This window comes from Oncorhynchus masou, chromosome 31 (genome assembly GCF_036934945.1).
Source record: "Oncorhynchus masou masou isolate Uvic2021 chromosome 31, UVic_Omas_1.1, whole genome shotgun sequence".
Classification (NCBI taxonomy): Eukaryota; Metazoa; Chordata; class Actinopteri; order Salmoniformes; family Salmonidae; genus Oncorhynchus; species Oncorhynchus masou.
The window spans coordinates 73,928,023-73,942,064 of record NC_088242.1 but is presented as its reverse complement, the minus strand read 5'-3'; the positions used below and the strand labels follow the sequence as shown (position 1 = coordinate 73,942,064).

Here is a 14,042-nt window from a genome sequence, read left to right as displayed (position 1 = left end):
ACTGTGTGTTTGTTATCGTGCGTGCCCATGACTGCACGGGCAATAATAAAAGTAGCCTAATAATGAATAAAAGTAGCCTGGTCATATATCAACACACAATTTGGCAAATTCAGAAATAACGCTCTCACAAATGTTTATTACAGATTTACAAGTGTAGCCTATACAACGGGAGCTATAATTAACCGTTTACAAACGATGTATAACCTTTTGTTACACTTGTTTTGGAGGGATGCATCTTTTTAATAGGCTAAATTACATTTAAAATTACCTTAACATTGGTTATCCATGTCATTGGCTGCTTGCTCCATTCCAGCTTTTCTCCGTGACTTGCCGTATGCTTAGTGCTATGTGTTTCTGTGTGAGCGGAGCTTACTCTTGTTTACAGCAGTGATTCTACGGACTGGAGACCGACAACGAGGGCAAGTGATAGGATTGCTGCTTACTGGAGCTATACGGGAAAACAAAAAAATACACATCATCACCCATAAATGGCTCACAGGACATAACGGATGCTTGAGTTTGGTGCAAGTATACCATACTACACCCCAACCGAAGCTCTTAAACTTGATAGTCTACTGTTGCGTGGCATAAGTATTTTTTTTCAGCCGCAAAAGAGACGATTGACTGCGTTAACGGCGAAAACAGACAGTGCAGGGGGCGGGAGAAAAGGGGGGTGAGATTGGTGAAACAATTTCTGTTGTGGAGGATATTTTGGATTGCGCCCTGTTGGAAAGGCTCATTGAACGGAGTTACGTTCTCATTCATTTCCCATCTCAGCCACCACCCTGTGGAACTGGCCGTAGATTCTCCTTCTAATTCTCATCACTCAGACGGAAATGAATGATAGAAGATTGGAATTCCCTTTGGTCTACTACAAGTGAACGTTGTTCGATTGCGAGCCATAAAAACTCCTGCGCACAATTACTGGGGTTTCAAGAAATGGAGACTGAGGATGCGGATTACCATCATCTGTCGAGTGAAATCAGTGGCACGAATGTCTTGCCAGCAATCCTTAAATCATTGTGTCGTTGGCAAGAATAACGAATTGTTTTAATTTATTTAATCTTATATATGTATATATATTTTTTTTAACTATATAGGCCTAGGCTATATATAATTCCACCAAAACACAAAACTTGGAAAAATAGTAGGCTATACTCTGAACACGAATTTGTATCAACCTGTCAAACAGTGTAGCCTATTTGCTGGACCACGTTTTGTTTTACTTTTTTACTTTTTGTGAACTCGGTGGCATCATCTCCCTTTTCCACTATTTTGGAATTAAGTTATTTGCTTTTTAGAGAGGTGAATAATTAATTGATCAGGAATGAGATCTGGGACAGAGAGGAATACTTTGACCTTGTTTTGGGGTCTGACGCTATCTGTCTCCACTATCTACTTATGGACGGCAAATGGAGAAAGTAAGTGCCATTGTGATGTCCTACTCAAAATAATACGGTATACCTTGTCAGGTTTCTTCGGGTTTATCCTCATTCATGCGAGCCGTTACAATGCAACAATGTTTTACCGCCAATGGTTTAACATTGTAGCTATTTTATGTTATTATTATTTAGTTACAGCTGTATTGTTGGTCTGACTACAGTAGTAGTATCTTGTTTTGGTCCACATGACTGTAAAGAGATACATAGGCCTACATGCTAGGCTACATGTTATTGTAGGCTTCATCGCCAGGCTCACGTCAGTTCAGAGATGAATTAATTTGGGAGTAGGCTGAATAGCAAAAGCAAATTGATGATTTAAAAAAATCTAGCTTTATTTATATATGGAAATAGCTGAAAATATGGTCACATTGCACAATGTAAACATATATCACATTAGGCTTTGAGATTGTTGATTTTTCCACAGTAGCCTATATGTTTTTGATTTTGATTCAATCTTACAGGCTCATATATTTTAGCAATGAATTAGGCTTACACCCGTAAAAATGTGAGCCTTTATAATGATGCTTTCCCGCAAACGAACGAGGATGAATCCATGGATGAAGGTTAGCCTACTACTTTGACCATGTGGCCATTTTGCATTCGTAGCGGTGGTGGTAGCGCGCGGTTTCCGAGTCCACCAATGTCATTATGTGTATGCACATGCACGCGCAAAGTATAGGTAAATACTGTCCTATTGGTTTATCTTTGCTTTTGGCCTTTTATTTTAGCGACAAAAAATGCATATAGGACCTGATGTCACATCCTGGAGGACTGTGTTAAATTAAATAAGCCTAGTTTTTCTCCAGTTTACAATAGCCTATACAATGGACTAGTGTGTCTTTATCCACTTCAGTGCCTTCAAATAAAGGTACAGTCTTAGAAGAAAAAAGTGCTATCTAGAACCAAAAAGGGTTCTTTGGCTGACCCAATAGAATAACCCTTTGAATAACCCCTTTTGGTTCCGTGTAGAACCCTAACTGGTTCCACAGCTGTTTTTTTTAGTTTACTCAACTTTTGAATCAGTCTTACCTGAATGTAACATTTTTTTGTTGGCCCAAATTTAGCTCCACCTTGAGAAAATGTTGTCGATTTAAAGTTATGTGTTTGCTCAACTTGTCTCATATGCTTGCTCAACTTGTCTCATATGCTTACTCAACTATAAATTATTATTTGGGCATCTTCACTAAAAAATGCTGTGGAACAGGTTATACACACACAGTGCTTTTGGCATGCAATGTTTTCAACATACATGTTTGACACACTTTGACATACATGATGACATTGTGCATGTTCATTTATACAGTAATTATTATTCAATATCTCCTCACCTGGGATTTTAACTCATAATCTCTTGGTTCACGGCACACCGATCTTCCTGCTATGCCACCAATTCTGTGTCAATGACTGATTTCATCTGTATTGCTATACTTTGCACTTCAAAGTAAATCTCAGCTCTGTTAAAAGTACACTCAAGTAAAAGTATTATTAAAGAGTAACATTAAAACAAAGTAATATTCCCCAACAACATTAGACAACTATACAGGGAAAAAAACAAATTTCATAAATAAGTCAATCAAATCAATGATGAGAGAATAGTCAGATTAACTGCAAATTGACACAGACATGGTGGCGTAGAAGAAAGATCGGAATGCTGTGAACCAAAAGGTAGTGAGTTCAAATCGCTAACATGTTGAATAATAATTACTGAATATGAACATGCACAATATAATCATGTGTGTCAAATATGTACGTTGAAAATATTTTATGTCAAAAGCACTTTTTTGTCTGAAAATGCCCAAATAATATTTTTCTAGTTGAATGAACATATGAGACAAGTTCAGCAAACACGTAATTTTTGCCTAAGTTTTCTCAAGTTGGTGCTAATTTTTAGCCTAAAAATGTTAAGTTCAGGTAACACTTTGACCAAAAAGTTGATTAAACTAAAACAGGCTGTGGAATCAGTTACTTAATAACAATTAGTTGAAACTACTATATATATTTTTTGCAGTGTATGCAACCTCTTAAAAGGGGTTCAGTAGGCCTTTTCAGAAACAAGGATAAAGTCATTGGATACCCATGTATCCAAAATGATTGTTTATATGCCATGAGTAGGCAAACAAGTGGTGGAATGCATATGAAATGCAGACCTTCTCTGCTAAATTAAATGTACAATTGAGCTGCTACTCAGTCCTATTTCTATTGACAATGCCTCCAGTCTATTCCACATGCATGTTCTATGTCAAGGAAGTTTTCAACAATTTTCTTCAAAGAATTTATACATAGTTCACACAAGTGCACCACAATGACTTTGAAGGACTGAGCAGCTTGTAAAGATGTGGATTATTTTCCATAGCATAAAAATATCAATGTTTTGAGGACTGTTGCTGTTGTCAGATCAGCGTTATTCTTTACATTTCCTGTACCTCATCTGTCTTGCAATTATTTTACATTTTAGTCATTTAGCAGATACTCGTATCTAGAGCGACTTACAGGAACAATTAGGGTTAAGTGCCTTGCGCAAGGGCACATTGACAGATTGTTCACCTAGTCAGCTTGTGGATTCAAACCAGCAACCTTTCGGTTACTGGCCCAACACTATTAAGCGCTAGGCTACCTGCCAGCCATTAACTATTGCTTGCTCTAGTGGTTACCCTCAACAGCTCAGGGAACCTGGGCACCTGGTTCCTGCAACCTGTTATAGCATCTTCCAATTGTGCTGAGTTATGTTAATAGTGTGCTTCATCATGTTTTGAGAAGGCTATGAAAAGGCAATGGCTTATTAGTTAGTGGAGAAGACAACTGGGCTTTGCTATAGTTTCTGACATCATCATTTGGAGCCCAGTTTCCAGCCAGCCTTCAAGAAGGGTCAGGTGTTTTTGGAGAGTGAATAAAGGGTCAAATGTAATAAGGTTTTGGAGCAAGCCTTGCAAGGTTTGCGCAGTATCCAATTTTCTTGTCTCATTCGTTTACACCAGTAAAGACAGGTGGAGGTGTCTAACTAAATAAAAAATATAACAAATGTAATCCAGTCATGTGTTATCGGAATGGGAAAAGTCTAATGAGGCTCAATGCATTTCTGAAGACTGTGTCCCCTCTGAATTGATTATATGCCCAGTTTGTGACCATTAATAACATTTAGGCTACTGTAACAGCTCACTTTGATCATGTTTGATTTTGACTGCTGTTAAGCAACTTAGTGGAGTCTCTAAGGCTAAACACCATGTGGTGGAGCAAAGTGACCCAACAGTGACGGAATCATGTCTCCTGCAAAATCGATTAGGGGTGTAAAGGTACACATATTTGTACCGAACACGGGGAGTCAGTTCAGTCCGCACTGGGAACCCGAATGAATGCATAAAAAATATACTGAACAAAAATATAAATGCAACATGCAACAATTTCAAAGATTTTACTTAGTTACAGTTCATATAAGGAAATCAGTCAACTGAAAAAAATGAATTAGTCCCTAATCTATAGATTTCACATGACTGGAAATACAAATATGCATCTGTTGGTCACAGATACCTTAAAAAAAAGTAGGGGCGTGGATCAGAAAACCAGTCAGTATCTGGTGTGACCACCATTTGCCTCATGCGGCGCAACACATCTCTTTCGCATGGAGTTGATTAGGCTGTTGATTGTGGCCTGTAGAATGTTGTCCCACTCCTCTTCAATGGCTGGTTATGGAAGGAAACTGGAACATGCTGTCAATCCAGAGCATCCCAAACATGCTCAATGGGTGACATGTCTGGTGAGTATGCAGTCCTTGGAAGAACTGGGACATTTTCAGCTTCCATGAATTATGTACAGATCCTTGCGACATGGGGCCGTGCATTATCATGCATAAATATGAGGTGATGGTGGTGGATGAATAGCATGACAATTGTCCTATGGATCTCGTCACTGTATTTTGGTGCATTCACATTGCCATTGATAAAATGTAATTGTGTTCGTTTTCTGTAACTTATGCCTGCCTATACCATAATCCCATCGCCACCATGGGTCACTCTGTTCACAATGTTGACATCAGCAACCCGCTTGCCCACACAATACTATACACATGGTCTGCAGTTGTGAGGCCGGTTTGACGTACTGAAAAATTCTCTAAACCGACACTGAGGGGGCTTATTATAGAGAAATTTACATTAAATTATCTGGCAACAGCTCTGGTGAACATTCCTACAAAAAGCATGCCAATTGCACACTTGCTCAAGACTTGAGACATCTGTGGCATTGTGTTGTGTGACAAAACTGCACATTTTTGAGTGGCCTTTTATTGTCCCAGGACAAGGTGCACCTGTGTAATGATCATGCTGTTTATTCAGCTTCTTGATATGCCACACCTGTTAGGTGGATGGATTATCTTTGCAAAGGAGAAAGGTTCACCAACAGGGATGAAAACAAATTTGTGCACACCATGTCTGGGATCTTTTATTTCCGCTCATGAAACATGGCACCAACACTACATGTTGTGTTTATATTTTTGTTAATATAAAAACTAAAAACACTAGGCCTATAGGCTATGCTTATGCTGTGTTGTATGCCTTGAGTAAATCTGAGCTGACAAAAAATCAGGCTATTCCTTTAAAACAACTCGAGCCTATGCGCACGTTGTTATCAAAATTCAAATCTTAATTGGTGCATTTCATACTGTCCTTTTGTGAGGCGCAGCCGGGAACTAGTTCTGCACGATGGTGAGTGGTGGGGTCGATGAACCAGGAGGATTCTCTATCTTTGTTTAAATCTCCAGTTTGGGAACATTTTGTCTTCCCAGTAGATTTAATAGCGTTGGACAGAGAGTACGTCGCCACTGCTCAACGTGAATAACCTATACAGCTGCCAACACCTCAAACATGTTGATGCATTTACACCGACATCACTCTAATTTTCCTACCTGTGGAGCAAGATGGAAACGCAAAAAAATAACACAACTACGTCTCCCCTCTGCACTCAGGCAGCCATTCACAGCTGATTCTGACCCGGGACAAAGAAATTACAAGAGCAATATGTATGTTTATAGCTGTGGATATGCACCCATTCTCGGTGGTTGAGAAGAATAAGGGGTTTCAGCACCTCGTGAAAGTGCTCGAGCAACGTTACGAACATTGTCCTCACGGACCCATTTTAGCATGCATGTAGTACCTGCTCTATATAAGCAGGTTAAAGCCGAAGTTGTCAATGAATTGGCCAATGCATCCTGTGTTGCGCATACCACAGATGGATGGACCCTCAGGTCTACAGGGAGCTACTTAACAGTGACCATCCATCAACAACAAAAACAAACAAGTAAAACTACAGTAACTGTTGGCATTTAATTTCGCCCCTGTACCAGAACCGAACTGAACTGTGACCCCAAAATCACAATACCTACTGAACAGTGGGTTTGGTGAACCGTTACACCCTAAAATCAATACATGAAGGCCCTTCAGAAACTAATGTTCAGAATTGCTCAATAAGGGTGTGCCATTTTTGTATTAGTTAAACAATGACATGACAACTCACAGATTATACGTAAATACAGTCTTTATCGCTACTGTCTGTTAGTTGCTATTTATTGGTTGCCGGTTGTTTATTTTTGATAGAGGCCTATATCTGTAGTACTTTGGTGGTTGCATTTACGTTATATGTGAGTATGGGTATCTATCACAAATTAAACTTACAATTGGCTTCTTTAGGAGCGGTGCTTGTTTATCTATGTGATGTCTGGTTGATTTTGTATAGTTACTAGCTAATGTGTGTAGCCCTTTGGATGTAATTGATGAGAACGGCTGTGTTTTGTGCTACGAGGAAAGGAAGGGGATGTGGGATATTGCAGATGATTGTGACATGGAAAAGAAACAGGGAACAACCTCAATTAGCATTACAAAAGGAGGAGGACTTAAACAACAAACAATTGAGAGCTATTGTCCAGTGTGGTCAGGCCAGTGTCCTCGCCACTGTGAATCACAGAGTGGGGCATTTCTCAGCATCCTGCTGAGCACGGCAGAGTCCCACCGCCTCTGTAGGGGCATGACATTTTTTTACTCTTGAACTTTGGGATTCCATTGGACTTCAGTCCCTCAAGCCATGGGTGGAGTTTCTCAACATATAGCTCACGATCATGTGTAGGAGGACTGGAGACAAGTTCAGAACTTTCAGGTGTCAGACCAATACAGCCAAGATAATGTACCATTTCACTTAGAGCAACAAACCTTGGTCACTTTCATTTCATGGTAAACGTTTTTTTTTACCCTAAATTATTGTTGATGCCGGCCAATCTTTTTTTTTTTTACAATATACAGGGTAGAGGTCGACTGATTATGATTTTTCAATGCTGATACGGATACCGATTATTGGAGGACTAAAAAAGCCAATACCGATTAATCGGCCAATTTTCTATGTATTTATTTGTAATAATGACAATTACAACAAAACTGAATGAACACTTACTTTAACTTCATATAATACATCAATAAAATCAATTTAGCCTCAAGTAAATAATGAAACATGTTCAATTTGGTTTAAATAATGCAAAAACAAAGTATTGGAAAGTAAAAGTGCAATATATGCTATGTAAGAAAGCTAACGTTTCAGTTTCTTGCTCAGAACAAGAGAACATATGAAAGCTGGTGGTTCCGTTTAACATGAGTCTTCAATATTCCCAGGTAAGAAGTTTTAGGTTGTAGTTATTATAGGAATTATAGGACTATTTCCCTCTATACCATTTGTATTTCATTAACTTTGACTATTAGATGTTCTTATAGGCACTTTAGTATTGCCAGTGTAACAGTATAGCTTCCGTCCCTCTCCTCACTCCTCCCTGGGCTCGAACCAGAAACACAACGACAACAGCCACCATCGAAGCAGCGTTACTCATGCAGAGCAAGGGGAACAACTACTAGAAGGCTCAGAGCGAGTGACATTTGAAACGCTATTAGCGCGCTAACTAGCTAGCCATTTCACTTCGGTTACACCAGCCTCATCTCGGGAGTTGATAGGCTTTAAGTCATAAACAGCGTAATGCTTGGCGCACAAGGAAGAGCTACTGGCAAAATGCATGAAAGTGCTGTTTGAATGAATGTTTAAGCGCCTGCTTCTACCTACCACCGCTCAGTCAGATACTTAGATACTTGTATGCTTGTATGCTCAGTCAGATTATATGCAACACAGGACACGCTAGATAATATCTAGTAATATCATCAACCATGTGTAGTTAACTAGTAATTATGATTGATTGTTTTTATAAGATACGTTTAATGCTAGCTAGCAACTTACCTTGGCTTACTGCATTTGCGTAACAGGCAATCTCCTTGTGGAGTGCAACGAGAGAGAGGCAGGTCATTATTGCGTTGGACTAACTGTAAGGTTGCAAGATTATTTCCCCGAGCTGACAAGGTGAAAATCTGTCGTTCTGCCACTGAACGAGGCAGTTAACCCACCGTTCCTAGGCCGTCATTGAAAATAAGAATGTGTTCTTAACTGACTTGCCTTGTTAAATAAAGGTATAAAAAAAATATTGCCAAATCGGCGCCCAAAAATACAGATTTCTGATTGTTATGAAAACTTGAAATCGCCCCTAATTAATCGGCCATTCCGATTAATCGGTCGACCTCTAATACAGGGTACAGAATATACATGTATTTTACTATGATATTGCCCATTTCCCAAAGGTTTAAAAAAATCTGCAAAATGTAATCAAGGGCTATATTTTATGCATAGAATATACAATTATTCCGGGCATAGCAAATTAATGGCCATGCTCCATTAAGTCTTGTATACTTTCTACCCTATGCATTTTAATAATCTGTCCACGCTAATAAAATGTAATTAAGCTCGCTTTTAACTCTCACCACAGTAAACTTTCCATGCCATTGCTTCCAAGTATACATCAAACAAGGCTCAATGATACATTGAGAGGGAGGGAGAGAGAGAGCGAGCGAGCGATTTAGAGCGAGAGAGAGAGAGAGAGAGAGAGAGGGAGAAAAGGTGTGAGTGAGAGTTAGAGAGAGGAGAAAGTTGGTGTTTGGAAATAGAATGTGCAAAAATACTCCCACTAGGGAAACAGACATGGTTTTGTTGATTGAAAGAGTAGAGAGTTTGTGAACTGTTTTATTGGTCTTTGCTGTTCACACGGGCGGTCTCTGGACAGCCTGGCCTGGCAGCAGACAGATGCTCCTATCGAGCCCCAGCCACACTCTGACACACACACTATTTGAGGTACTCCTTTTGGCTAGCATGACTCATCATTTTACTCAGCTGCTTCCTTGCTGGAGCTCAAGTAAAGGTTTAAGTGAAGTGTGGGATTCAGGGCTAAAATCACAATTTAGAGTAATGACGCTATCCTCAACTGGATGGCCTTGAATGAAGACAGATCTCACTGTGTGCGTATTGTTAGACTCAGCTTCCACTGTTTGTTCATGTCCTGTGACTGCTCGCTCTTGTTTAACACAGACACACTGGCATTTCTATTGCATAGTTACGACAGGACCCATTCCTCCTGGAAAGCAGAATGGCATTAGCTGTCACCAAGGTTACACAGAATGGGGGTTAGATGTTCCTCTGCACTTGACATCCACGCTCCCTCTCTACCTTTGGCTGAGTGGTACAGAGGACTGTGATGCAGTGGTCCTCGTGACTAGGGCTTGGACTAATGACTCAGACCTGAATGCATCCTCTCTCTCTGTCTCATGGGTGAGACAGTAAGACTCAAGGGATGTAATGATTAACCAATACGCATCAGTCCCCGGTTCAAATGTTTAAGTTGCAAATGCATTCGGTTTGCGGGATCCCAAACTGATCCAAAATAAGCATGCATCGGAAAGAAACCCGAGTCAAACGTTACAAATCACCGGTTTATTAATGTTTTTTACTTCTATTGTTTTATTCTGAAAATAAATCAATTTTGTGACTGAATTGATGCGTCCTCTCCTTCAGTTCAGTAGCCCAGGGGTTCCAAAGTTTTCACTCACACCCCCCTTCCAGCATTGGGGAACATCCCACGCCCCCGCTGCGTGAGCTTGTGCCATATGGGCGCAAGCACTCTTCATGACATAAATTGTTCACCTTTTGTTGGCAGAAAGAAAATGTTGCAGGTTTAATGCTTATTTCCTGCAATTATGCACATGTTGTCATGGGGAACATAGAAAATGTTGCAGGTTTAAAATAAATTTTCTTGAAATTCTATGTATTTTGCCATGTTAAATGTGGATTCATGTGATATTTGAGTAACTCAAACATTACTACAAAATCTACGGGCTAAAAAGCCTAGCTAAAAAATGTTAGCTGACATGGGCTAGTTGATCTGGACATTTCTGACTAGTTATAAATAGCTCTCTGCGGTATACAATGACTGACATGACAAGAGGAATACTGATGTACTACTCAATTTAAAAATGTCATCTTGTGCGTTCTACTATTACAACGTTCAAGAGTAATTTAATGTACGCTACAGTCAAAAGTTTGGATACACCTACTCATTCAAGGGTTTTTCTTTATTTTTACTATTTTCTACATTGTAGAATAACAGTGAAGACATCAAAACTATGAAATAACACATTTGAAATCATGTATTAACCAAAACAGTGTTAAACAAATCAAAATATATTTTATATTGTAGATTCTTCAAGTAGCCACCGTTTGCCATGATGACAGCTTTGCACACACTTGACATTCTCTACTTTGAAGAATCTCAAATATAAAACATGTTTTAATTGTTTAACACTTTTTTGGTCATTACATGATTACATATGTGTTATTTCATGGTTTTGATGTCTTCACTATGCCCAATAAGGCAGTGCACAATTGGCCCAGCGTCATCTGGGTTAGGGTTTGGCTGGGGTAGGCCATCATTGTAAATAAGAATTTGTGCGCTGCCCTATGGGACTCCCAATCATGGCCGGTTGTGATAAAGCCTGGTTCGATTCCAGTCTATAGTCTATAGTGATGCCTATAGCAGTGAGATGCAGTGCCTTAGACCGATGCTCCACTCTGGAGCCCAAAATGTATAGAATTGTGTTATAAAACAGCAATTTTTGTCTCTGCACCATGCTAAAATGTGTTGAAATGCAGTAAGTTACCTGATATTTATTTTTAGGATGAATAAATCCCCTCCCTCAAAAACAATATAAACCACAAGCGATAGTACTGTCCTACTAATTTCTAACATGCTGACCGCACCACTTGCGTTGCAAAGTAAATTTAAACGTACATGTTATTAAATTTTTGCACCCACATTGCTCGTGCGCGCCAATGAGCGTCTGATTTGCCAAGCCCTAAAATAGAAGTCAGTTCTATTTGTGAAGCTGAACGCGATGCAAGTCCTGCCTCTTCCATCTCCTCATTGGTTTATAGAAGCAGATACCTACGTGCCATCTCCTCATTGGTTATTCCCCCGTGGGTGATTGAAAGATGACCTGAGTTCGGTCGGAAGTCATGGTAACTATGAAAGTTAGATGCCAATCGCCATAAAAGTCCAAAGAAGAAAAAGCCTGGAAGGAGGAGAGATGACTAGAAAATATTTGGTTTACCATTTTATTTGTGGATTAATTGTCAGAGTAGAGGACCTTGTGCATTTCAGATAAAATAACAACTCACGGTTTATATCCTAGGACAAATTAGCTATCAACAGCAAGCTAGCTAAATAGGACAAGTTAGTTAGCTAAATTGCCATAAATATTTAATGCTTTTCGACCTGTCCCCAAATGAATATAATTGGTTATATACATGACCTGCGTGTCATGATCGCGTTTGATGTGGGGGGACAAAACCAATTTGCGCAAGATGGCGCACGCGCGCGGCCGGTTTAGGTTCGCTGTAATTGTAAATGTTGACATAGTACTATCTAGAAAAAAAATGTATCTGCAAAAATGAAGAAGATGATTTCAGATGAAAGTCGGGTGGTATCTGATAGTGGGGTGGTAGATGCTCAGTCTGACCTATGGCTCAGCTCAGGTGCCTACACACACCATTGACATTGACACACACACACACACACACACACACACACACACACACACACACACACACACACACACACACACACACACACACACACACACACACACACACACACACACACACACACAGCTTAGAAAAGTAATCTCAGAACGATCCAGCTCAGAGAGGCCCAAGTCCTGAGCTTCCATCAGCAGCAGATATTAATTTAAAATGGAAAGTAATGTGTTCATTCAAAAAAATTGTGTGCATCGAATTGAACCGAATCACATCAATTCGTTCCCCTAATCAAACCGAATCGTACACTGAATCGTTTCAGACTAAAACGTATTGTTCCTGTATCGTATCAGAGCCCATGTATCTAGATGCGTATCAAATCATTCATGAAAGGAGAGATGCACATTCCTTTAAGACTCCCACTCTATCTCGTGACTGGAAGTGCTCGGTCTTTCCCACTGTGCCTCTGCCCATCCCTCAGCCCTGGTTCCGCTAAGGGGGCAATGATGCCGAAATATCGTGTCTCACCCCCAGCGAGGGAGTCAGCGCAGTTTGCATGCCTGTGTGTGTGTGTGTGCCTTGTGCTCAGCTCTGCTCTCTCACTGCAGTCCACACAGCATGGTAGGCAGCCTGACAGGGACTGTGCAGGCAGGGATGGGAAAGCGTGTCACTGTGCTAGTTTATGAGAGTGCAGTCAAATCCTCTCCTACGGCCTCTCCAGGCCACCAGCTGAGGTTTACAATGCTTAATTAAACACTTTATTTAAAGTGGGCTGTCAAGAGTATTTGCTCATATGCAATCTCTGGCCAGACGCATACATGATCATGTACTGTGGCCCACAGGTTTAATAGCCCATGGAGTATTGTACAATTTGCAGTATGATTGCAAATGGTATCTCTTCTAATAGATTGCACAGTGACAGGCTGCAGATCAAGAGACTGGCCAGATCCATATTGAAACAGTGACTTTCATAATGTTTATGATTGTTCTGGGGGAACATCCTCTCTTTGGTAATGTGCAGCTCTTTGATTTGTAACACTTGATATGGACAAACCATATAAATAAGCTGCAACATACTGTGGATGTCGTTTCAAATGGCTGGGGAGGTAATGTTTCAGCCTCAATAGCTCAACTGCTAAACTTAAGTGGTATTGGAATGTGACCTGATTGTGCAAACCCATTAAACGTGACTATAAACTATATTTAAAAGACGGCAGGTATGTGTGTGTTTACCCCTTCTCTGCCATGCTGCAGTCGGGCTGAGGTAAGGGTTTGGAGTGTGTGTAAGGGGGTGACAGTTTTGTGTTACTCGTCTGGGTCTGATATCTGAACCTGTGCTTTTGAAGTGAGGACCATGCAGGGGAAGTGGCCCACCAGACCACTGGTCAGATGACTTCCAGCATGTGGGGGATTAAGTCAAGTTGAGGTGTCAGGTGTGAGGGACAAGTTTCAAGTTTCATTAGTCGTATGTACAGGATACACCTGGTATACACCGTCCAATTAAATCCTTACTTGCACGTTCCTTCTCAGCAATGCAACAGCAATAAGAAATAAGAAAAGATAAGAATATGACCATAAAGTACATGGCTCAGAATAGAATAAACATCTGAGCACAGTATAAAAAAACAAACCAAGGTTGAGCAGGAACCGGCAAGACTCGTGCCCTCCTCT

At 40.2% G+C, this 14,042-nt stretch overlaps 1 protein-coding gene across 1 annotated transcript in view; it reads left to right on the top strand.

The window, feature by feature from the left end:
* The first annotated feature begins 367 nt into the window (after window positions 1-367).
* The window catches only part of LOC135524404 (insulin-like growth factor 1 receptor), a 155,196-nt gene continuing 141,521 nt past the window's right edge, over window positions 368-14,042 (top strand). Inside the window, exon 1 of the mRNA XM_064951909.1 lies at window positions 368-1,421. Coding sequence (XP_064807981.1) covers window positions 1,328-1,421 — 94 coding nt within the window. The 5' untranslated portion in view covers window positions 368-1,327. The remainder of the gene's footprint in view (window positions 1,422-14,042) is intronic.